The 27,232-nt window shown below is 45.5% G+C and overlaps 1 protein-coding gene across 1 annotated transcript in view; it reads right to left on the bottom strand.

The window, feature by feature from the left end:
- SCLY (selenocysteine lyase) overlaps positions 1-26,786 on the bottom strand; it is a 188,217-nt gene extending 161,431 nt beyond the window's left edge. Inside the window, 4 exon segments of the mRNA XM_086943733.1 lie at positions 2,195-2,295; positions 20,697-20,809; positions 21,003-21,102; positions 26,670-26,786. Of these exon segments, the coding sequence (XP_086799859.1) occupies positions 2,195-2,295; positions 20,697-20,809; positions 21,003-21,049 (261 nt within the window). The 5' untranslated portion in view covers positions 21,050-21,102; positions 26,670-26,786.
- Positions 26,787-27,232: the final 446 nt, after the last annotated feature.

Genomic DNA, 27,232 nt, shown 5'->3' with positions numbered 1-27,232 from the left:
ATGGGTCTCATTGATCAAGAGACATACCACCCCATTTTTGGATGACCAAATGAGAACACTTGATCTACATACCTATTTGATGGAAATCCAACACATCTCTGTACGGGTCTTACCAACAATCTCAGTAGGTCCTTCGACAGGTTTGACTTGGCACACATTTTGATATAGAGACTTATATAGCTCTATTAGCGCCTAACTCACTTATGTAGGAGTTTTGCAGCAGCTCGGAGTACTTGAAGCTCCGTTATAGACCCCCGGTTCTTTTTGTTGTTAGGACCACAAAGAAGTTAGCCTTAAAAACAATGAAACAGGGCGTGGGAGGTGTCTCCGAAAAATGCGCGAGTTGCTTGGCCTTAAGTAGCTCACGATGATTTTCACTGATCAGAAGTAGCTCTCACTACAGAAAAGATTGGAGACCCCTGACTTAGAATGTACACAAATATATTTTATAGAGCTTTGTGGAGAGCATTAATATAGTGTTGTTTAATGTTCCCAAAGGAAGGGGATGACTGTAATCTAAATATTAATTCTTACTTGGTGGGAAACAACGGCCACCATAAAATACCATGAAATACCTACAAGACAAACTTTTTTAAAGATGGTCAAAACATGAAAGTGCAATGAAGGAGGGACTACATATAACGAAAGGTAACATTTACTGAATAGAAAGGCAATAAAAGTCCTGACCTGCTTGCTGCATATTTCCACAACTGTAGCACAGACGCTTCTTGGAATAATCAGATTTCTTCTATCAATCATGCTCCTGTGAAATTCCCAGGGTGTGGAATAGTTGGGTCTGTGTTGTCAATTCAGTCTCTAACTTTGAATCAGAATTATCTCCTGTTATTTATTTTTAATCAACGGAACTCAGCCGCTAAACTTTAACCATACTTTTATTTTATTTGAAATTGAGGAATTTCTGCTGTGGTCTAATCTTTTTCAAAGGAACCAGACAACAAAGGCCCTTGTAGATCCTGCACACAATATGCAGCACCAAGTGGGCACTTTATCTAAGGTAAAAGCAAGCTTTCTAGAGCTCTTCTTCGAAAGGGAGCAGGATATATAATAATAATCAAGCCACATTAGTCTAAATGTAATTGCAAGTAGAAGAAGAAATGACAGTTATATTAAATTTGGTCTGTGAAACCAAAGTAAGGTTAGCAAGTATAGAAAGGTCAGAACAGAGAGGAAATATGAGTGGAGGAAAGTTATAGGATTGCCTGTTCATAGGTTCCATGAGTAAATGAAGACTGAGAAGAGCAGTGCAAACTGCCTTTGTAACAGTTATACATTCATTAAAAGGGGTCATCGAGTGTAGAAAACTCAGTTTTTTTTCTACTGGCCTGAATCTCTAACAGTCACCAACAATAGGCACTCTACAATGTACCTTCCATTGACAATATCAATTGGAGTTTTGAGATCAATTGTAACATCATTCAGCCGATGACCCCTTAAAAGATGGCTAGTTATTGAGAAAGCATCGGACACCTGCAAAATGGTACTTTTGGGACCTTTTTAATCTGACAGTCACCCATGGAGCTGCCCTTTCTCTCCATGAAGATCTCTGCTAAACTCCAATTTATACTTCCAACTGTAGACTACTATGGGAGGGGCTTTACTCATTCAACCTTTATCTCTTAAGAAGTCAGATCCTCTTCCTATTCTCTAATTGCAGTGTATGTTCAGCATCTCACTGTCCCGGAGCGACACCAAGACTGGGTTGGGGATGTGCTAATGTACTCCAGCTTGACTTGAGTTTCAGAAAAGCATCATTTTGAGGTTTGGAAGTGAGAGTCATGGCTTGTCTGCTTCATATGTGCTGTGCTGACATCTCTTGTCCCAAGAAGTCTGGATCCTGGTGAATCTGTGAGATACACTCAAGCCCAAAGGGCATGGACATAAAGCACAAGCAGCTCACATCAGGGCACACTGCCACCCAATTCACAGCCTCAAGGACGATGCTTTATTCTGACACAGACATGCTAGGCTTTAGCAATGTTTGCCGTGAGGATTGGGTCCAAAGGTTTGATTCAATAATGTGTTGTGCAAAATCCAGCCTTCCTTCGCATTTTTTCAAATGAAACTTCGGCCCACAAAGTTACAGTTGTAGGTGTTACCAGCCTGTATGACAATCTCTGTGGCATTGCTCAGGGAGGCTGCTTCAGAAGAGCGTAGTAGAATGGACAGGACGTACCTCTGTGCCCCCGGAGGTGAAGATGATGTCCTCAGGTCTTCCTCCAACCATCAGAGCCACATTCTCACGGGCGAGGTCTATAATCTCCTTTGCCTTTTGACCTGTGGGAACCGAAAGGAACAGGTTTTTGCCATTTTCACTGAAGTACAGCAGTTAACTGCAGTTTACACAATGCAGCCTGCTAACTTGGCAATGTGCTTGGTCAAGAACTGAAGTGGCAGGTGTGTGGAAAGTAGATCTCTACCTGGGAATTCTCCACACTAACGTATCATTATTACATAGCACATCACCAACGAGTAGTATCGGGCCGGGAATAGTATCACAGGGTGCAAACAAAACGTACCTATGGTTTTTGGATTTGGTCTCAATTCGCTCCTGACAACATTATGTGGAGGTTCTTGAAAAGGGGCTCCTAAACATATTGCTGTGGGAAGACCAATACTAGCTTCTATGCAGCAGAGATAGGAAAATACCCTCGAGTTGCATAGCAACGGAAAAAAGGTTCCTGTTAGAATTGGAAATATTAAGACAAGGACACCAGTGGAAGTAAGTCCTGTTTATTAACCATCCACTCTCCTCACTGGAGAGTGCACCAACATTCTATTGCAAGCTTCAGGACAAGGGATACCAACTGGGAAAGAGGGGAGGGGTGGACGGGAGGTACCATTTGGGAGGTAAAAGTTACAACACATCTCCCTTCCATAGGGGTGACAAAGAACAGAAGAATGGGACCCACGGAGGTGGGACAGAAAACATTCTTTATCGTCATTTGAAATATAAACTGAACCAGAACATTAATCATGCGCATTTACAATTTTATCAAAGCTCCACCATTGACCATTTTCAAGTTGAACCACATTCCTAAGCACCTTCGCAATTTTACAGGGTGTGTAGTATTTGCTTTGGGTGACTCCCACTTTATTGTTCCTTCTGGCTTGTACCCTGTCACCTACCTCCCACTGGGAATCCTTCACCCCATGTTTCGTATCATACCACCGCTTGTAATTGTCTTGGTGGAGTTGGATCTTTTCTGCTGTGGTCTCATGATCCACTTTCCTGGCCTCACCTCCACTCAACCAACTGGGATTCAACTTGGTGCAGGGTTCTCTTCCACGCAATGCTACAAAGGGTGAAATACCTGTGACCTTATTCGGAGAGTTGTGGTATGCCCACAGGCACTTCCTAAGGAAACCCTCAATGTCGTATCCATTGGTGGCAGCTAACTGGATATGTTCCTTTATGATTCTGTTTGCCCGCTCGACTAACCCATTGGCTTTTGGGCAATACAAAGCTGTGGTCTCGTGTTTAATGTCCAATCCCTTGAGAAATGCACACATTTCTTCCGAGCTAAACTGCACTCCGTTATCTGTCACCAAAGTCACTGGAATGCCTTCTTCTACAAACACTCCATTCAAGAACTCAATCACCACCTTTGTGGTGACACTGTGCACAAACTTCTGTTTGATCCAATGGGTTGTGTAATCTATTAAGACCAGCATGAATCTCTTCCTTTCACCTAATTCCTGCAGAGGTCCGGTAATGTCCATGGCCAACTTGCTCCACGGTTTGGTTGGTACCATTACTGGAGATAATGGTGCCTTCTGCACCGACTTAGATATGACGCTTTTGGTGCACGCACCACAATCCTTTACAGCTTGTTCAGTCATTGCGTCCATCCTTGGGAACCAGAAACTGGATCTGACTCTGGCTTTAGTAAGGCTTCGCCCCAGGTGGCCTTCATGTGCTAAGTCAATGACCTTCTTCCTGAGGCCCTTGGGTGGAACTACTCTATGATTGTTATAAATTCTGCCTCCTATGAAACTTAATTCGTTTCTCACATCCCAAAACTCCTCTACACCGGCATCCAGTTCATTCTTCTTGTTTGGCCATCCTTTTTCCATATATACTTTTAAGGATTTTAATTCGCTGTCCTCTTTCATCTCTTCCTCCCATTCCCTTTCCGTGATCGCAAGCATCTCCGTCATTAGTATAGGACTGTCCAGGGCTTCTTCTGTATTCCCCACTTCAGGTAACGGGGACCTTGACAGGAAATCCGCGATTTTATTCTCCTTGCCTGGTACATACTCCACGTTGAAGTTATAGTGTTCCAGTCCCAGGATCCATCTGCTGATGTGAGGTGTACAATTTTCTAACCCCTTCACAGAGAATATGAAGGTGAGGGGTTTATGATCGGTCCGGATGGTGAACCTCAAACCCCACAAGAAAAACTTGAAATGTCTGACAGCCCAGAAACAGGCCAAGGCCTCCCTTTCAATTACGGAATAATTCCGTTCAGGGTCTGTAAGGTTCCGGGATGCAAATGCAATAATCTTCTCCTCTTTTCCATCTTTCTGCATCAAGGTCGCGCCCAGGCCTTTGTTGGACGCATCTGTAGCCAGGATAGCTTTTTTTGATGCATCAAATGTACCTAATGCCGGGGAGTTTATTAATTCCTCCTTTAATGAGTTCACCACTGCATCAAGCTCCTCGTTCCATAAGAAATCTTTGTTTTTCTTCATAAGGTCTCTCATGGGTTCGCACTTGGCAGCAAAATTGTCCACATACTTGGACATATACTCTAAAAGCCCCAGGAAGGACTTAAGTTCTTCTTTGTTCTTGGGGCTGGGTGCTTCTTTCACTGCTTGGATTAAACTGCCCTTTGGTTTGAACCCGTCTTTTGTTATCTTGTGGCCCAAGTGCTCAACTTCCTTCACTTTTATTTTGCATTTTTCTTTCTTCAGTCAGACCGGCCTCCATGAGTCTGCTGAACACCTGTCTTATTACCCCATCATGATCTTCCTCCGTTTGTCCATAGACAAGTATGTCATCCTGGAAACACATGGTACGTTAAACTCCTTCAAATATCTTCTGCATTGCTTTCTGGAATATGGCAGCTGCAGACGCCAGCCCAAAAGGCATCCGTTTAAACATGAATGCTCCGAATGGGGTGATGAATGCCGAGAGGGGTCTCGACTCTGGATGGAGTTCAATTTGGTGATATGCCATGGACAGGTCAATCACGCTGAAGTATCTAGCAGGGCCCATGGTGCTCAGCATTTCGTTAATAATGGGCAAGGGATGTCTTTCCACCCATATATTGTCGTTTAAACTGCGCAAGTCCACACAAAGACGAATTCCTTCTCCGCTGGCTTTGGCCGCAATAACAATCGGAGCCAACCATTCTGAGCAGTTTATTGGTTGGATTATGTCTAACTCACATAGCTTGCGCAATTCCTCTTCTAGGGGTATTTTCAACTTGTGTGGCACTGGGAGTAGTTTATGTACAACTGGCCTAGCATTATACTTTAACTTGATTCTGTGTTGGAACTTGTGTAGACAGCCAAGCTCCTCTTATATTGCTGTCCAAACTATTCGCAGATGTTATCGCTTCTCAGGGACCTGTCTGTCAGCAAAACTTGATCGGCACTATTGGGATCTAGGATGATACCCAGCGCTTTTTGGTGAACCCATCCCAGTAAATTAGACCCTGATTCCACTACATACACTGTTCCATATGTTTTCCTGTCCTTAAAACGTAGCTGCACATTTTTCATGCCTACCAATGGTATTTTCCCTTTGTTGTAGCCTGTGGGAGAAATATCAGGCATTTTCAATTGATTCACATCACAATTTTCCATAGACACAAAATCAACTTTGTTCAGTAAGGTGTATGGAGAGCATGAGTCTGCGTACATTTCTACACATTGGTCATCAAGGAAAACGTCACATTTGGGGTAAATAGAGTTAACAGTACTATTTATATCTTTTACTTGCAAGATTATCTTCCCACCTCTTTGCTCTATACACTTTACTTCCCTGGCCACACTTTTCTCCATATTCCTTCCCTCATTTCTAGTGTGCAGTTCACCATCTCTACATACTCTCGCAAAATGCCCTCTCCTATTACATTTTTTAAACGTGACAAACCTTGCAGGGCACTGGTAAAAAGTTGCAAAATGGTTGTTGCTGCCACACCTGTAGCATTTAGGACCCTTCTCCTTAGGCTCTCCTCTCACACTGTAATTTTCTTTTGACTTAACCTTACACACTTTGTTGCAGTCCTCCTCATCCTTTACAGAAGCTACTTCCTCCCTCTTAGGTTTCATTTTTTTAATGCATCTTGCTGTATGTTCTACTGACTTGGCTATTTCAATTGCCTCTCTTAACCCTGGGTTTTTTGCTAGTAACTTCTCCTGGATCCGTGGGTTATTGGTGCATCTCACAAGTTGGTCCCTTATGAGGGAATCAGTAAAACTACCAAACTCACATAGCTGTGTCAGACCCCACAATGCAGCAATGAAATTTTGCACAGATTCTTGTTTACCCTGACACCTTTTGAAAAACTTATGGCGTTCCAACACCACATTTATTTTGTCTCCAAAATGTTTCTCTAACTTTCCCATAGTTTGCTCATACACATCAACATCAGTTTCATCCTCCCCCTCCTGTTCTAGCATAGGTAAAGACTCATAAACCTTGCGCCCTTGTCTACCCAAATTGTGTAACAATATATGTTTTTTCCTTTCTGCCTTATATTTTTCGCCTCCAACAGCTATCAAGTATGACTCGAATAATTTCACCCACTTCTTCCAACTGATTTCAGGTTCGCCTATCTCGTTCAAGAAGGGTGGGGGTTGACTCATGCTTGCTGCTGCCATATTGTTACACTAAATTATACCTGTAGAGTGGACAATGAATACCTTGGTACTGCACCACCACTACCTGACTCATACAAGAACCCAACACCCACAGCATATTACTTTCCCAGCACAGTTTTACAAGGGAACCCAGTACATTCACTATAAAGACACAGTTCCAGTGAAATGTGGAGAACTGCTGAATGTCCTTCCAGTTCCACTCTGTCAGTAGATCGATTTCACTCACCACCTCAACCTGGAAGCTTGTTCCCCTCGAAATCCACTGTTCGCCTTAGCTGGGGTGGGTAATAATACTACAAAAACGGCCCGCAAAGCAGCCACAAGGAACAGCTGGCCCAACGATCTATTTCTCCATTAAGGGTTAACTTCTTCACAAAACACCCGGCCCTTAGCTGCTGGTGTGCTGGGTGCTTCCTGGATATCCGGATTAGGTCAGGTGACGCGGGGCGTCCTGACAGGAATTTTCCCCTTCCGACCTCAGGCTCCGGACGAGCCACGCTCCTCAAGTGGGACAGTCTTGCCCAGCTTCTCTCATGCGGCCGATCGCACTCGACGCCAAACACACGCTCCTCGATCCAAAGACGACGCCTGGGCTCTCCAACGCCTCTTGCACTCGCCCCCTCAGTTTCAGTCACACGGAACCACCGGAATACAGCGCAGCTCCCCACCGCGGCAAGCCTGGACACAGCTGTCACCACAGGACACCACACGCTCTCCCGGTTCCGAGGCAAGGATACTTCCTTAAGTTCAGGTGAGGGTTTTGGTAACTTGTTAAAGCTCAACGCCTCTTCCTGCTTATATAGTATGATTATCTCATAGTAACCCACTACGCTGCTAGCCTGGTTAACACAAACAGCCGCAGTCGACACTTTATGAGCTATGTCCACGGAGGCGGGGTGGACTTAAAAGTGTTCCTTGTGCGCCCCCACAGCCTCGCAGCATGCCTGAAGATAGAGGATTAACTATCTCTCACTCCTAACCTTGTGTCTTCAGTGGTAGTCCCTCCAATCCACTGCTTGCTGACTCTATAATTCCCTTTAGCCGAGCAGACAGCAGTCAGCGGTGGCTTCCCTTCTTCGCAAACTTCTTCCTTTCTTCTTATTCTTCCCGCACAAGCCTGCTCCAATTTCTCTGGTGTGTGTGTGGAGAGAGCAGTCAAAGGGGAGATGGTTAACTACTGCCCCCTGCGCAGTTCCGTCGCCAGTGTTAGAATTGGAAATATTAAGACAAGGACACCAGTGGAAGTACGTCCTGTTTATTAACCATCCACTCTCCTCACTGGAGAGTGCACCAACATTCTATTGCAAGCTTCAGGGCAGGGGATACCAACTGGAAAAGAGGGGAGGGGTGGACGGGAGGTACCATTTGGGAGGTAAAAGTTACAACAGTTCCCCTAAAAGCGTTGCTAGCAAAGAAAGGAAAAACAAAAGAAACATACTAAAATGGAATCTCTTCACCAGAGAGGAAAAGGGCAGGAAGTACCCTCCAATCCCAGAGTGCACCCATGACCGTCCGTCCCTCTCTTTAATCTGGCCATCCGAGACTCTGTAGTTGGCCACCTTCAGCCCACTTTCCAAACCATGCCCACAGTACTTCCACCACCCTTCCTCCCATGGCCAAAGCTCACCTAATTTTCACTCTCACTCAGCTATCTGTTGAATACATGCTTTCCCCTCCCCTGTCCACTTGAGGTACATACGATTGGCGCAACCCTCAGCCACGTGAGGCACTCTCAATTTCCCTAGTCTAGCTGCCCTTCCCGCCACCCTTTCCTTGTGGTATCCGGTTTGCTTCATTCTCTTGTGTTACTCCTGCCTGTCCCCATCTCACGGCCGCCACCAACTCTGCCGTGCCGCCTGAGGTGTTACTGCTCCCACACCCTCCATCTGAGAGAACCAACTGGGTAGTGGCTTTCCAATCACATAGAAAAGAAGAAAGGCAACAGGGCGTACCAGTGAGAATCAGAACAGCTGCAATAATGGGTTTCTGAGAGTCCAGAAGTGTGGGAGTGTAGTTGAATGGACAATGAGTGTATGCCTGTGTTTTTTCCGCTACCGCGCCAGATAAAATGCTGACTATGGCACAACAGTTGCAATTTTTCATAACTTGCGGGCAACCATGGGAGGATGTTCATTAACCATCCTGGTAAAATGATGGCATTTGTATAATGGTGGTAATTCTTGGCAATGTGTGGGAGTTCATGTCACGTTGCCTATCCCTAGTAAAATGCTGGCTGTGAAATAATGCTGGTAAATCCTCCCACATTAAGTGCATCCATGGTATAATGATATCTAACTCTGGCATAATGCTGATCCTGGCAGAATGGTTACCATTCTAGACATATTGCGCGACAGGACATGGCGACGGGGCGGGATTCTTACATCATGCCGCCTCTTCGTGCTGATAAACATATCAGGTATGAGGCTTCCTTTCTGAAGACCATAAAGCAACACACTTCCCCATGTCATTCAGAGGATAGCAGACCTTGCTTCGAAGGACCGTTTTCATGCAAAAAATGCCATTACTCCTCTATGCTTTTCACTGACTCTCATGAACCTAGCAAGTCATTACATGATTTGCACTGTATCCTTATCAACGTTCGCTCAATGCCCAAACACCAAATTGAGATCTGGGACTTAATACACTCTTTGACCCCAGATCTCTGTTTCATTACCGAAACTTGGTTAAAGCCCCACACGGTATCTGCCATTACATTGGGAGTACCTTTGGGATACAAATTTCATCACTCTGACCGCCCTGATAAAACAGGTGGCGGTATCGCCATAATTTATAAAGAGTCCCTCAAAATAGACATTTTGGACAAACAATGTTGCAAAGAAATGGAAACAATGGTTTTCAGAATTATTTTCCCAAACAGAAAGACTAGTAAAGGCGTACTTGTATACAGACCACCTCCTCCATGTTCCAGCTTTTCTACATCTCTGTTAGAGATGTTAGGCCCTCATATACGGGCCAATGAGGATTTTCTCCTTCTTGGAGATTTTAATATTCACACTGACCAACCTGATTCTATAGGCGCAAAAAGTCTGTCTACTGACATGAATACCATCGGTCTGACACAAAGAAATCAGGATCCCACTCATGAAGGTGGACACTGCATTGACCTGATATATACCAACTTTGACAACATACTGTGTCATAAACCCAACCAAGTCAACTGGTCAGATCATTTTCTATTACAATTCACTATTTTTAAAGCTAATGTAGGTCCCCATAAGAAACCTCTACCCTCCACCATACACAGACAGTGGCACAAACTTACACTGGAGACGCTACAAAAGGTGTGGGAAAAACCCGAGATCAGAGATACTGAAGAAGTAGAATATAAGCTAACTATGTTCCAGCAATCTCTTACTGTAGCCATGGATAAAATTGCCCCCCTGAAAACATTTAAACAGCATCCTGTAGCTAAACAGGAAAAATGGTATACCGAGGCCCTCAGGAAAGAGAAGCAAGAATGCAGGAGGATAGAGAGAAGATGGAGGAAATCACATTCTGAGGAGAACAAAAAGGCACATCGTGCAGCGCAAAACAACTACTATAAACATATTAAAGCTTCCCGTAAAAACAATATTGCTCAACAGCTCATAGAAGCCGGTAATTCCCCTAAAGAATTGTATAGGATTCTTGAAACTTTCACAAAACCCATGGCTTGTACAAGTCCAGATGACTTCTCACAAAGTCTATGTGAAGAAGTCTCATCATACTTCGAAAACAAAATAGAAGCCATCTATGAAAAAATTCTGGCATCCCAACCAAATAGTGATACCTTGAATGCCTCCTCCCCTAATAAAAATATCAACCTCACATTAACTACATTCCCTCCTGTCAACACCGAAGAGCTTTACACAATAATGACCCAAGTAAAATCTGGATCACCGAATGACCTTATTCCTGTTAAAACCCTAACCTCCCTCCGCACCCTGCTAGCCCCCCACATTCAGGATGTAATCAATCAGTCTCTTAAAGAGGGAAAAGTACCAGCTGAGTGGAAAAATGCAGTAGTGAACCCCATCCGCAAGAATGCGGCGCACCCCGTGGACAGAGCTCTCCAACCTCCGTCCCATCTCCCTTCTGCCTTATTACAGCAAGATGGCCGAGAAGCATGTCAATGCACACCTGTCCAGTTACATCGAGGCAGCGGGCGGCCTAGACCACTCGCAATCTGGTTTCAGGCCCAACCATAGCACCGAATCAGCCCTCCTCTCAGTGACAGACAACATCAGAATGTCACTTGACAGGGGGAGCTCAGTGATTCTGGTGCTATTGGATTTGTCCGCTGCCTTCGACACGGTGTCGCACAAAATTCTCCTCGACCGTCTGAAGGCAGTGGGAGTAAAAGGGACCGCCCTTGCGTGGCTTGAAAGCTTTCTTGAAGACAGACAGCAAGGGGTCAAACTAGGCTCCCATAAATCCGTCTGCAGGAAGCTTACCAAGGGTGTGCCACAGGGCTCATGTCTGAGCCCCACGTTATTCAACGTATACGTGGCCCCTTTGGCAGAGATTATAAGATCTTACGGGTTCTCTCCAATCTCTTACGCTGACGACACTCAGCTGTTGTTCCCCTTCCAGACCACTACACCTGCAGTCATGAAATCCTTTCAAGACGGCATGAGAGCGGTGGCGGGCTGGATGGCCCAGAACTTCCTCCAATGCAATGTGTCCAAGACGGAGGTCATGTTGTTTGGAGGGGCCACCATGCTCTGGTCGCCGGATTGGTGGCCACTCGAGCTAGGACCTGTCCCAGCGCCCAAACTGACCATTAAAAATCTGGGGGTGCGCCTGGACCAAGCCCTGATTATGAAAGATCATGTCAGTCAGGTCACGGGAACGTGTTTCCGTACAATAGGTCTTCTACGGCGTATCTTCCCCTTCCTACCTAACACCTATAGGAAAACGCTGGTACAGGCACTAGTTCTTGGACGAGTGGACTATTGTAATAGTCTACTCATTTCCGCCAACCATGAACAACTACGCAGACTGCAGGTGGTGCAGAATACTGCGGCAAGACTCATCCTGAATGCCCCTCCCCATACCCCTTCCCGCCCTCTTCTCTCCCACCTTCATTGGCTCCCAGTGCAACAGCGAATAAACTTCAAAATCTGCTGCATTATGCACAAGTGCATATATGGGTCTGGTCCCAAATATCTAAAAGAGATTTTTCTTCCCTATTCTCCTGGACGTGCTCTGCGTTCCAGCAACACTATGCTGCTGCATGTACCTAAAGTTACCAGAGCTAGGCAGGGGGGGCGAGCACCCTCCCTTAAAGGCCCCTTGTTGTGGAACTCTCTTCCACCTCAACTGAGGCAAATCTCTAACCTCTTTTCCTTTAGGAAAAAACTAAAAACTCACCTGTTCGCACAAGAATAATTTGGCCATTCTCTCTGTCATCCCCCTCACTACAATTTGCCAACTCATGCAGAAGCTACGCGCAGAGATACCCCTTCGGGGCTGATTCAGGCGCGCTACAAGACTATAAATAAATAAAATAAATTGTGCATATCCAAGTTACAGTGGTGGTCATCCATGGCATAGTGGCAGTAATGGCGATATGGTGGTAATCCTTGGCATATGGTAAGCATCCGTGGCTACTGGTGCACCACCACAACATTCTCTGTGGCACAATGATGGTAATACCAGGAATCCTTTGGGCATCCGTGCTACAGTGATAGTTCTGGCAGTACGGTGGTGGCACGTGCGATACTGTGGTAGTTGACTGAAAAATGGTGGCAATTTTTCTCAATCTGTGGCCACGCTTGGCATCCATACCTGCTATAATGCTGGCACCTGCATTCTAGAGGCACTGCATGAGACACTGTGGGGATGCAGAGCACTGTGTTAGCTATTCAAATATAATGCTGGTCCTAGGCTATTTGGTAGTAATTCCAGGCACATTGTGTTCCACTATAATTAACAAAGAAGGGAGGTAGAGTACAAAAATAGGATTCCTACTCCACGGGCACTGATACATAAACAAGGAGAATCCTACTACCAGGGTGCATCTTGAACTGTGGAGACCACAATTTTGAGAAACCGATGCATGCACATCGGAGGGGCAAGAACATAAAGGATATTGTGGTACACACTAGACCACGGGAAAACCTCACTGGAAGACAAAATGTGACTGGTGTCCAAGGTCATTTCCCCTGTGGGGATTGCAGTTGCTGTCACCAAACCCAAAAAAGCAGAACCCTCACCTTTAGTAATGGCACATCATGGGAACAACGCCAATTTTCCAATTGCAACACGAAAAACGTGGTCTATATGATAACATGCCCATGTGGACTGGAATATGTGGGTATGACCATCCGACCCGTCAAAATAAGGATAGGGGAGCATAAAAGCAATATACGCTGCAAAAAAACGACAACCAAGATGGCATCACATTTTTTGTCACACCAACACTGCATCAATGATTTACGCTGGACTATCATCGAACGGCTACCCTCTGAAATAGGCTTGTTCCAGAAGGAACAGCGTTGGGTGTTCCGCTTGGGAACCCATATCACAGGCCTAAATGACGAGATACCATGGAGCCAAATCACCTGACCACTATTAAGATATGAAAGGGTCAACAACAAGAATTCTCCTGTTTAAAGGTTGACCTGAGAACCCATATCACAGGTCGAATGAACGATATATCATGGAGCAAAATCACTTGACTGTCCTCGTGATATGAAAGTGTCAACAACAAGGATTCTCCTGTATAGTTGTCAGATAAAAGAGGCCAAAAAAACTGCAAATATATAAATGTTCTTTTTCTCAAGACAACAAATGTAATGTATGAATTCCTTGTTGGCAAAAATTAACATCTAAGAGGATAAGGACATTTTACATTTAAGATTCATCTTTGTGCCCCTGTTTAAAATAAACAAAATGGTAATCCACACCCAGTCACACCCAGAATGACGACAAAATAATGAGGCCGGTTCCGAATGAAAACAAATGGACTAGACAGCACCAGTGATTAGCGCTGCCTGCACGCATGCGCCGAGAATCAGCGGGGTAAGACGCAGCAAAAACATTTGTGCGCATGCGCGCCTGAAAGACACACGAGCAGCAGCTGCGCGGAAGGGTTCTCTGTCAGCACGAGCCGCAGCCGGCGCCCGTGAGTGGCTGGCGAGCGGAAGGTCCATATTTGGATAACCTAAAAACCCGGCAATTAACAAATGACAGCTGGATACATGTTACATGTGATCAGACCACATGTACACAAGGGGCGGCAACACGGATGTTTCCTTACAAGGTCTTTTGCTATTTCCGCTAATTAACCAATGAAAACACACCCAATTCCTCTATATATACCGCCTAACTCATTCGTAAATCATTCACGGCGGAGCAGCACAGGGTGGTAGAAGGAGGCCAATTTAGGCGGATTTCGTGAGTATTCTTCAACAAAAAGCAACCCCTGGTTGTCCAGATGTAGTGTGGAGCTCAACAGTGAGTAAAGGCTACAACATTGAATCCACTTCTCTACCCTCATAGATTGTGGATCCACCTACCTACCTTGATGCCCAGGATTTGCTCATGAGACAATACAGTACAAAGACCATGAGTATGTCCAAAGAAATTGAGTATAAACAAAAAACCTTAAGTGTGTCCTATATGTTGTGTGTTTTGTATGTCCCTTTTCTTTACAGGTTTATTGAACCGTTTGGGGCTCCAGGCGACTGCACCTGTCTGAGCCATTCCTATATGGCAACCAAACCTCATGGTTTTTTCTTCTTTTTTCAGGACATGTAAATGCATGATCCAAGAACCGCTGTAGGCACACTGTAGCCATCTTTAAATTGTCATCACTTTTTAGAGAATTAAGATAAACCCCTTTTTTCTTAGAAAAACGTGAGTAGGGTTGGGAAGTTGTGCCCCGTCCTGAAGAAGGTACACCAGTACCGAAACATGTCGACGCACACCAGAGGTTCTGTCCCTAATTAAGACAATTGTACCTCGCTCTTTTGCACACCTTTTTAACAGCACCAGCTAGGGGTACGAAATAAAGTTTTTTTTCACACCACCCACTAGCCAGGTACTTTTTAAATTTTCACCACACCCTCCACTCACATCAATCCCTTCACTTACACTCAACACACACCACACATAGTCCAACTTGTCAACGCTCCCGCGTAGTCGCAGGTCGCAGCGTGCCGCATCCCCTTAGCGGGGTGCGAAGACCCCGATGATGAAGCATGACACCAAGGGGCCTGTTGGTGTGTGAGGGGTATTTTACACAACACTGAGTGTCCCCCTTCCCTGTGATGCACCCTGGTAGTAGGATTCTCCTTGTTTATGTTACATTGTGTTCCACCCCCGTCGACAGACGCGCGTCACCGCAATTTCATCTTTATATTTTTCCTGACAAAGGGCTTATATTACCCGAAATGCATCGGGAGAGATGACTGAAACTTGTGGTGGCCTCATCTAAGCTAATATCATCTATCGATATGAGAAACTAATATTGAACTAAGAATAAAATCTTTACAAGTTTACCGCTACTATTTGAAATTTTATCTACCTTGTGTATGATTTCCTAACAGACTTCACATATCCCGCTGAGCGGGTTGCGCGCAGTGCTCAGGGGGTCGTCCCCTACCCAGGAGACACTACTTCTTTATGATTACTCAACAATCATTGACCAGAGACATACTCCTGAAGGACGCAACAATTTAAACAACTTTTTCATACCAGTTGTGCGTGTTCTATCATTCATTTCTACACAATGATGGTAATACCAGGAATCTTTTGGGCATCTGTGCTACAGTGATAGTTCAGGCAGTACGGTGGTGGCACGTGCGATATTGTGGTAGAACACTGAAAAATGGTGGCAATTCTTCTTAATCTGTGGCCACCCATTGCATCCCTGCCTGCTATAACGCTGGCACCTGCATTATGGAGGCACTGTATGAGACACTGTGGGGATGCAGAGCACAGTGTTAGCCATTCAATCATAATGCTGGCCCTAGCCTATTTGGTAGTAATTCCAGGCCCATTGTGGGCAGCCGTGGTATGATGGTGCGCACCTCATTTATAAATCATTTCAAATACATTAAAGTTAAAGCAAGTTGAAGGAAGAAATTAACAAGTGCATGTGAAAATATATACCATGGAGCAGATAAGTCTTTGCTAATGCCTGTATTTATGAGAGAGTTTTGGACAAGGAGAAACCTATTGTATTTGTAAATAGTTGTTTATCTAGCAAACAATGTGATCTGACTTACCTAGATGTCCTTGGGGTTCAGTTGCTAGAAACAATAATGAAGTAAGTATGCTAATGTCTAAGGATCTCTATGTGGCACTGGAAGATTCTTTCAAGAAGGAAGATTGTCCTTCAATGTGCCAAGCGTCTCAATCAACCTCAGCTTCTCATGCTGACTGACTTTGCTTTCTCAGGAGTAAATCAATTCTTGATCCTTGGAATGTTACATTTTCATCCTATCTCTCAGGCGCTTTTTGTCCAGTGTGTTTTCTATGGCCTGGGAAACTTAGAGACGAGACAAACTCTGTAACAAGTAACCCCAGTCATCACTGGAACATCAGCTACCAGATATTACTGCAAGGTCACAAAGCTTTTTAACCCCTTCCATGCTGATGACGGCCCCCATCCGTCATGCATTACAGTGCTCGTGTGCTGATGACGGCTGGGGGCCGTCATAAAGCCATTGATTCTTTAAAAGCCTAGCACACGAGGAAAATCGGCCCAGCATGGAAGGGGTTAAGCAGTAGATTTCAGGGGACAGTAAGGTTTCTTAAAGCTATTAAAAGCTATCAATCAATCAATCAGAGTACTTGTAAAGCACGCTATTTAACTGTGAGGGTCTCAAGGCGCTGAGGGGAGGGTGTGCCGCTACTGCTCGAAGAGCCAGGTCTTGAGGAGTCTTCTGAAGGCAAGTAGGTCTTGGGTATGCCATAGGTGGGTAGGGAGGGAGGTCCAGGTCTTGGTGGCGAGGTAGGAGAAGGATCTGCCGCCGGAGGTTGTTCGTTGGATGCGGGGGACATCGGCGAGAGCGAGGCTGACGGAGCGGAGCTGGCAGGTCGGGGTGTAGAAGATGAGTCTGATGTTCAGGTAGGCTGGTCCGGCGTTGTGGAGTGCTTTGTGTGCGTGGGTGAGGAGCTTGAAGGTGATCCTCTTGTCGACTGGGATCCAGTGTAGGTTTCTCAGGTGGGGGGTGATGTGGCTGCGGCGGGGGACGTTGACGATCAGTAGGGCGGAGGGGCGGAGGCGTTTTGGATGCATTGTAGTCGTCGTAGGTGTTTGGCTGAGATTCCTGCATAGAGTACGTTGCCGTAGTCCAGTCTGCTACTGACGAAGGCCTGTGTCACCGTTCTTCTTGTTTCGGTCTGGATCCACTTGTAGATCATGAGGAGCATGCAGAGGGTATTGTAGCAGGAAGAGGAGATGGCGTTGACCTGTTTAGACATGGAGAGGGATGAGTCGAGGATGAATCCTAGGTTGCGTGCAGGGTCGGTGGGTGTCGGTGCTGCTGCCAGTGTGGTCGGCCACCAGGAGTCGTCCCAGGCTGAGGGGCTGGGTCCGAGGATGAGTACCTCCGTCTTGTCCGAGTTTAGCTTCAGTAGGCAGTTCTGTTGGTGCCTGATGTCGTCTTGTCTTCCAGGTGGCGGGCCAGTTGCATGTTGACGATTTTCTTGATGACCTTCGCCGGGAGCAGGGAGATGGACTGGAAGGTCTTGAGGTCCTTGGGGTCCGCCTTGAGCTTCTTGAGGAGGGCGCTGATTTTGGCGTGTTTCCAGCTTTCTGGGAATGTCCCTGTTTCGAAAGAGATGTTGATGACCTTCCGTAATTGGGGTGCGATGGCAGCGTCTGCTTTGTTGAATACGTGGTGTGGGCACGGGTCTGACGGAGATCCTGAGTGAATGGAGTTCATGACCATGCGTGTCTCATCGTCGTTGACGTTGGACCAGGAGTTCAGGCGGTTGGTGCAGGTGGTGTTCACAGGGGAGGTGGGGTCTTGCGTAGTCGGGTAGTCATGGTGTTGAAGCTGTCATGGATGTCAGCGATCTTGCGATGGAAGAAGATGGCCAGTGAGTTGCACAGTTCTTGTGAGGGCGGTATGTCGTTGGCGCTGGGTTTGGAGAGCTCCTTTACGATGCTGAAGAGCTCTTAGCTGTCATGTGCATTGTTATCCAGGCGGTCTTTGAAGGAGGATCTCTTGACTAATCTGATGAGGTGGTGATGTCTGCTGGTGGCGCCCTTGTGGGCTGCGTGGTTGTCCGGAGTGCGTTTGTGGAGCCATATCTTCTCCAGTTTCCGGTAGGCGCGTTTGGAGGTCTGCAGCTCGTAAGACAACCAGTTGGCTCTCTTGCTGGCGTGGTTGTTGGAGGGTTTCTTGAGTGGTGCGAGGGTATTGGCGCAGTCGTCGATCCACTGTCTGAGGTTGCGGGCTGCGGCGTCTGGGTTGGTGGGGTCGGTGGGTGGGTTCTGGGCGAGGGTGGTGATCAGCTGGTCTTCGGTGACTTTGCTCCAGCAGCGGCAAGGCAGCTGTTGGGTGCTGTGGTGCGTGGTTGGTTTGTTGAAGGTGAAATGGATGCAGCGGTGGTCGGTCCAGTGGAGTTCGGTGGTGTGGTCGAAGGCGACGTGGGTGCCTTTGGAGTAGATGGGGTCCAGTGTGTGGCCAGCGGCGTGGGTGGGTGCGGTAACGAGTTGTCTGAGGCTGAGGTTGTCGATCAGGGTGGCGGAGTTGGCGTTGTTGTTCTCGAGGTGGAAATTCAAGTCTCCGAGGAGGATGTAGTCTGTGGAGGAGAGTGCGTGGTTGCTGGAGAGGTCGGCGATGGAGTCGCTGAATTGTGCTCTGGGTCCGGGTGGTCTGTAGATGAGTGTTCCTCTGAGGGTGGTGGTGGGGTCAGCGTGGATCCAGAAGTGCAGGTGTTCGGCGGTGTTAAGGGTGTCATCTGCGTGGGTGGTGACCGATTCCTTTGGCGCAATCCCTGCGGGTGATCTTGTAGCCGTCCGGGATGGCTAAGGCGATGTCGGGCGTCGAGGAGTCGTTCCACAAGGTCTCGGTCAGGAAGGCCACGTCTGGGGCAGAGATGTCGAGCAGATCCCAAAGCTCGACGGCATGTTTGCATGCAGAGCGGGTGCTGAGTAGTATGCAGCGGGAGGTGTTTGGGTCCGGTCCTTGGATGTTTGGTGGTTCTGTCACAGGTGAAGCTGCAGGTGTGGCAGGTGAAAGGTACGTGAGTCAGTTTCGGTGTGGCTTGGAAGCAGGTGTGGTTACGGCCGGCGTTGAGTGCGTGGAGGGTGCTGGAGTCGTAGCGGAGTCTGGTGTTGTGGCGTTCGCGGGGTCCAGGGGTTCTGGCGCTGGGCGCGGTCCAGGTGTGGACGGGCACAGACGGGCTTGCCTTTGGCACGCCAGCGGCGCGCGCCCGCGGTGCAGCCTCCAAAAGAGGTGGGTAGGGAGGGAGGAGCAGCTGGGAGGCGGGAGCGGGGTGGCCAATGGGTGTCAAGGGGGCGGGTCGCAGGGACGCAGCGGCGGGAACGAGGGAGCGTTAGACTGCGGCGGCAGTAGCAACGAGGCAGCTGGCGGCTGTGTGGTGGCGTGGGGAGCGACCTGTCTGCGAGCAGGGTCAAAGGTCACCAAAAGCTATAAATGTTACACCTGGCTCCTACCCATCTATTAATTGGTATGAAACCGTTCATGTGTTTTGAAGAATACCGACTGCTTCACACTCTTTGTCCCAGTTACAAAAGGTACATCACACTTTTCTGTTCCTCAAGCTGGCAACCTTTCTGTGAATGCACCCTGACATTCTGCTACTAGGTCTATGTTCTCCCAGCACCCCAGCCTGTCAATGTAACCTATCTTCTTTTCACTGCCTCTTCACCTGCATACAGATATAAAGCCAGACAGCAAAAGATGATTTTACCTGAACTTGTCTGCGTTACAGTTTCTTTATTAGAAAATATTTCTTTTAAAAACATTAACTTAAGACATTCCAGCCAACGCGTTTCAATCCTATAGGGAACTTCCTCAGGGCAAACAAAGTGTTTACAATTTGTGTACAAATCTTCTTTTTATTCTGTAGGTTTTAAAAAGTTCTTAAGTATGTGACACTCGAACAGCCAACGCGTTTTATCCAACACACTGGACTTCTTCAGGGCTAAATGAGGTGTAACGAAAACACTGTCACAGCTTGTGGTATCAATCTGAATATCCGTCCAAGTTCACAATAGGTTTCAGATCTCAAACGTAGCATCAAACATGTCCTATGAACTTATACTTGCAAAGTCAAACAAGTATGAGGATTGCAAAACAAATATGTCAGCCAATCAGGTATTGCAATAATTTCCAAGTATAAGGAAATGAGGGGGTATTCATCAAATCCCCAAAAGGCACCAGAGTCAGTACCCACAACAACGATATCACGGTCAAATGTTTGCTAAGTAATGAAAAGGCCTTCTTGCACATACCTCTGTATTTGCAGTATATGAGTTGTGGTGCATCTGCAACAGCTTTGGTCACAGGTGTATGATTATCTGCTGTCTAAGTGCTGTTGATATTTATCAGACCATGGTTGCAAACATCCTTATAGCTGATGTATATTATGAGGTGGGGTTCACCACCTGCTGGTTGCATGCACTCCCATACCTACTGTGTACGATCTAGTGAGGCTTACCAGGCCTTTATCACAGACACCCATAAACCTGTGTATGGTCTGCAAAGGGCTCATTAGCCCTTGGCCGCTGGCACTCCCATACCTGGCGTGCATGCTCTTATGAGGATTGTCCGGTCTTGTTTAAATACACTCTTATACAAGCAGAATATGATCTTCTGGAGTTCACTTGACCTTGGATACAGGCCTAGACATACCTGCTGTATACGAGCTGCTGGGATTTCCCCAGGCCTCCGTCATTGCTTCAGTTACGGCTTGAATCACTTTTGGTTCGAGAGGTGTGGTTGCATTGTAGTCCATATAGACCTTCCTGCACACAGTAAATGAAAAAAAAGCTTCAACCACAAAAGGCGAAATAGCTATGGTACAAAACGTAAAAGTTGAAACATCAGAGAGAGTGATTAGTAGAAGTGAGGAATATTGAAAAGAATAGGGGAGAAAGAGACAGAAAACGTGAAAGCATAGATACCCTTCTTCCCCGATATGAGTGAAATACAACCCACCTTTCTTCAGAACTCTGGTCTCCTCCCATGAGGGCGGAGTGCTCCATCTCGATAGCCTATGCTGTGCCCTTAAGCAGTAGGGCTCACTACTTCATGGATACTGTGGGAGAGAAATGCATAACACATCAGTAGTGCTCTAGGGACATCTCAGGGCATCAGACCTCTACCTGAGGGTTGGCTTTAAGCAACTAGAAAATGTGAGTAACATCTCTTAAAGGCAAAATCCTCTCAGACACTTTATACAGTGGCATAAAATTGTACATGTAATGCTGAGTTCTGAGTGCGGCATCGAAGCCTCTTTGCAGTATAGATGACTTCAGTCCAAGAAACCTGTCAGAAACTGCCAGGGCCTGATTTGCAACAGAAAAATCTTACATGCAAATTTAGCCGCATCTAGAAACTCTCACAATTTGTGCATGTGCAACTTGTTCATTGACTACAAGTAATCAGCTAAGTAAGCGGAAGCAGAAGGGAAGTAACTTTGAAACTGAAGCAACTAAGTACAAGAAATGCGAGTGAAGTGAACATCCAAGAAGTAAATCAACGGCACATAGTTTGAAATTCACAAAAAATATCCAAATGATTTGCCAAATTGTATTAGACTTCAAATAGCCTCTGTATCGTAAATGGTAAATTAGTGCACTTCAATGCACAACTGTTAGTTACGTTTTAGTGAAATGTCTTCAAGGCTGTTCTGAAAGGATACTGAAATAATTCTAAAGAATAAAGGACTGTGTGGGCTGAGGCGTACCTCGCCCAGGGATGTTGGGGAAGTACTTCCTTCCCGCTTTTTATCTTTTCTTTGTCTTCCCTACCTTTTTTCTCTCTGTACTACTTTTTTATTCATTTTAGACTCTTCCTTGCTCCCAGCTTTCTTCCCAATTTCCATTATTACTCTTTCCTTTTCTCCATCAGTTGCTGGGCACCTCTACATTCTGCCATGGCATTCCTGAGAACTGTAACAATACCTTCTCTATGAAAGAAGGAAAGAAAGCACTAATTACATATTTACTGTGATCCTGACTGTAAGGCGATCGGGCCCAGTGACAGCCCTGATAGTAGCTGCTGAAAAGATGTGTTCACTACGCAAAACAATTATGAAATGCAATGTCTGTAGTAGTCCAGAGTCTAATGTTTAGCAACACAGAGGACCTCGCCAAACATATCACTGTCCTTCCTACAATGTAAATTAAGTGCACGGATATGTTTAGGGTCTAAACCATCAGTTCCAGGTTCAAGCATAAAACGCAGTGGGCCTGGCCAAAGTTGTAATAGTTGTGCCCAAAACTCAATCACCCACCACAAAAAGCAGACTACAGCACACTCACAGCTTAGGACTGCAAATGTTTGAAATAAAAGCAGTTCAGGGAGACCATGCTCTTGTCTAAATTGGCCAGGAGTCAATGTCCAGGCAGCCACTGATGCGTGGAAATAGATTTAGTACCTACTGTGGGCTCCCAAGGATTATCTCAACTGTATAGTATAGGTGGCTATGTCATATATGCCAAGTCTAAATCAAACGTTCGTAGTGAGTTGGGCAGACATGAGAACTGGGGCACCGATTGGACCCAGTGTTTGAGGGCAGCATCTAGGACAACACTCACGACTCCAGCGAACAGTGGTCGCTGGCCGGGTCTGAAACACAGATATGGGGATAGCGATAATGGAGAGAAGTTATTTTATTTCATTTTTATGGTTTCTCCTACCACACACTGTGGCTGACTCTCAAAAGTTACGAGCAAATTGAGTCTGGATCGTATTCAAATGGGCCAAGGCACTTTTCCCCTCTTATCCCAGGCAGTATTAGTTTCCTTATCTTTAGTATGTTCAGTTTGTGTACTGCGTTGTGGTTTCCTTGCACCTTTCAATATCTCAGATGAAATGTTCACTTTTAGAATATTCAAAGGCACAGAATTCTAGACTCACTTGATTTAGGCCATGCCCTTAATTACACAGGCCTTGTCTCATCGGTCATGTCTCTTTTGCCATGCATCATTTAGAGGCCCCCAACTTTTTGTCCCACTTAAAGTCCTGCCATTACTGGAACAGGAAATATATTGACAAAGATAAAAGAATACATTACCACAAAGTCAAGGAATACACTGGCACTTTAAAGGGGAACACAATGACATTGGGACAGAGAGACTAGTATTGTGGGAAGGGAAGAAAAGTAATTTGAAACAGGCAGTGCATGACAGAGGGAAAGAGAATACACTAACATGGTACAGAAAACATACTGACAATGTCTTGCAGTTCCCAGTATGAAGTTTATTCCTTGGTTCCTTCACATCATGGCTGGTTGACTGCCTTGGAGTCAGCAAGAGCAGCATTCTGCAGCAGGTGGACTCATACAAAGGGACAGAGAAAACACTAACAGACCACCAAATAATACTCACACTCTGACTAAATGTTCCGATAATGGTTTTGGAAATATAAGCTTTTTGGGACTGAAAGAAGACTACAATGGAATATGGAGCACTGCATTGGAACATGGAGGCGCGTGCACAAGGGCAGAGCACATACTAACACTGGTTTATATACTGATCGGAAAGGGGAATACAACAGTGATGCTCCACAAACGGCTGTGACATAGATAACATGGTAATTCAGACTGGGAGACAGACAGACAAAAAAATACATGACTCTGGAAACACACTGGCACGGAAATCGGGAAGAAATGATCAATGCACAGCGAAGAAACTGACACTGGACAATGAGTATACAGGCACTGTGTGAAGCTCTACCAAACAAGTGAGCACCCTGACAATAGTACATGGAATAATACACCGACAGAGGGGAGGAAATGCAATGACCTAAGAAAGAGACTGCACTGAGATATGCAGAAGCAAACACTGATGCTAGAAGGTTCAACTTTTTCTTCCACTTCAAGAAAGAGCGGACCACCTTTTCTTGCCAGACCCCCTTAGAGAATCTTCCCCACATTAGCCCCCACTTCTGTAGAGCTGTAGTCCAATGTAATTCAATCACCTCCACTCTCCATATACTGTAACTTTGTGTCTATCTCTAAAATGTGACACTTGCTTCCACTCCTCATCCACGCTCCGCCCATAACACCGCTCCCTCGCAGCAGTGCTTAGTCTTTATCCTCCCATTTTACCACAACATAAGTTGCTGCTTCCAGGACAAGCACAACAAAAGCTCATCATATGGATTGGATTTACCCACCGTGATACCACGAGGTGCTTGTATGGTATCACTTTCTGTTCTTCCAGCCCTATAAAGCTGCAAAGAAGTTCCTGTCTGCTGCAATCATTTGTTTACTGTGTGACTTGGAGGGAGAGGCTGCCGCATTGGCGGGGTCCAGAACAACCGAGCTTCATTAACACATTCAGCTTTTTTAAGATGTTGATAGCTGATAGGGAAAGTGGGCACAGACAATTAAACACTCTTGCATGTGTGAATGAAAACCATGCCGGCGCCTGCTCCAGAAGTATGCCCTTAGAAGTACCATTTGCTAGAAAGGATAGAACTTTACCACCATATTACATTTTGGTGAATAGAAGAGAACACTGGGTTCTACCTGGCCCCACCTGAGGTAATAGCTAGTCTATTTTTTGTATCCATGCACTTAACAAGAGTGTTTAAATTAAGTCTAAAGACTTCCAAGCTTAGCAAAAAAATCAAGGAAGGAGATCAAGTTCCAAAAGTGATTGCCCGAAAGCAGACAATCTTGCAAAATGGAAAATCACTAAACCACTACTACTGAGGTGGGAATGATTCTAATGGAAAGGCCGAAGGTAAATGTTGCAGTATTTTGGGCCATGCCCAGATTTAGAATATACTATTTATTACCAGCATATCTATGTAAAATGGTAAAGCTAGTTGCAACACTAAAATATACCCAAAGTGTCACATGTAGTGGTGGTGTCTAGTAATGGTGGGACACCTTCTTAGGGATTCTGTTTACGTTTTTTTTTTTTTTATAGCGCATGCTACCTATATTGAGCCTTTTTTAAGCTGTTCCAATATTTCAATACAACTGCATTACTAGATTTCAAGACCTTTTCTTTGGGACCTGGGATATTAGTTGGTTACGGAGCACTATCCATGGTGGGCACTGCTGCTTAACAGAGTTAATCGTTTAGTAATTTTTCTCTTCAAAGAAGGCAACAGCGAGTAGTTAAGACTTACTCCAGGAGATGGTGAAAGGATTTAACTCCAATACAGTAAAACACCTATCTTTTTAGAGGTGGTTATAGCATGAAACCCCCAAAATGTGTCCCACAGCTCAGTTGCGCTCACTCACCCGTAGGCAACTTCGGGTACATCCGCAGGCAGTCTTTTCACACGCATATTGTGTCCTGCAGAGTGATAAAGGACAGTTGGACACCCCTAACTCAATCTTCACATATGCACACCTGTTTTGCAAAACCTCCCTCTCATACAGCTAATTGTGTTTCGTGAAAAACATTCATGAAGGTTTCCACCAGAAACCTTAGAACGTGGTTGACCACGTTGTGCTCATAACATGAAAAGAAAGGAGGCTCTGACACAAGGCTCTTTAGTATTTGAGAATCAGTTATTTTTATTCAGTCACAACAGTACCCTTTCAAATATATGACTTTACGAAGCATTAATTGCAAATTCAGCTGAATGTTTAACATCCAGCGATTTAACAGATTGCTATCAGCTAGCCTTAAGTGTAGGAAGGACATACTGTGTTTCTTGTGCCGTCAAAGTCCACTTTTAACGTTATGGACATAGATTCTTACAATTTTCGTTGATTTGGTTTAATGTTGTCACATGGAATGTATGTTTGAGTATACATACATCAATGGGGGTGATTGTCTACATCCGTTACTGTGTTAGACTGCAAGTATACCAGACTTCTGTTAACAGGCTCAGAGGGTTGTGTGTCTTTACCTCCGACCACAAAGTAATATTTATAGATTCTGTAGACAGTAACTTATATCACTGTTCGGATAACAACACTGTGAAGCAGGCTTTTGTGAAACCGATAAGATTGGACAAAGTTGTCAAATATCACGCTGTCATGCAACCCAGTTTATTTCACAATTATGTTATACAGCCAGCCTAATAACTCTCTCACGTCTTCTGGTCGCTTCCTTATCTGCGAGTTATCGGTGTTGTCTGGTGAAACTGTGTTGAGGTTATCAGAGAGACACTCAGACTGAAATTGCCTTCCATGTTTTGTTGTGCTTTAGATAAAGGGAGAGGATGTTTTAGGCACTGCACAGAGCTCGTCTGAAGAGTACGAATTTGAGGACCGTGTTGGTAATTGTTTTCTCTCTACGCTAACTACCTTTGGTCAGCGTCATCCTGGATGCTGCAGTGTAGGCACGGTGCTATAAAGATTCCCAGACCCATGATTTAGCTGCTCATACGATCCATGTTTTTGCTTTACAATCTGTGATCAGAAGCCCCGTTTATTCTATTATAAAATCAAGACTACAAGGACCAGAATGCAAAGCAGGAAACACTGGACTAAATCACCTACTAACATAAGGAACTAATAAACGCGAGAGCTAAAAGATTATAATACAAGTCACTTCCTTTTCTACGATCCCGTTATGTTTCTGCCACATCGTACAGTCAGCGGAGTTCTCTACTGCGAATGTTGTCCCTAGTTTCCCTCACTCCTGTCAGCAGTTTCCTACTGCTTACTGCTTAGAAGTGGGAACTAACCTGGTACAAGCAAAGGAAGCTCTGGTCATTTCCCCAAACGTGTCAGTCTGAAACTGAAAGCCTCTCTACGGTGAACTTTAACTTAAGGACCACACTGAATTTCAACTCTGCGTCACACCACCAACCAGGAATGGTGAAATCCGGATTTGAAGGGGAGGGGCGAAAGAAAAACAGGGAACTCGGTGGCTATAAAGTCCGAGAACTTCAAGATTGAGCGGCGCAGACCACAGATGCGGAAACAAGGATAACCAGACCCCGCCAGTGTAAAAAACAGTTCTGTGGCAAACTCCTCGAAATGTGCAGCTGTGTTATTTGTTCGGAGGGCGAGCTGTTAACGCATCGTATATTTGGAAGGCATCTATGCACCTAGAAAAAAAGTATTCTCTAATTCTACAAATACACTAAAAGTAACATAAATATTTTAAAACGTAGTAAAGTTTGCAGAGGAAATAATGTAAATATATACCGAGGAAGCAGTAGAATCCGGAGAAGTAGAATCGAATACAAATATTAAAACGTGGCTCCTGATTGGCCAAAAGCCCGGGCACATCATCAGTGACAAG

This window comes from Lissotriton vulgaris, chromosome 11, assembly GCF_964263255.1.
Source record: "Lissotriton vulgaris chromosome 11, aLisVul1.2, whole genome shotgun sequence".
Classification (NCBI taxonomy): Eukaryota; Metazoa; Chordata; class Amphibia; order Caudata; family Salamandridae; genus Lissotriton; species Lissotriton vulgaris.
This window is presented reverse-complemented; position numbering and strand designations above follow the sequence as displayed.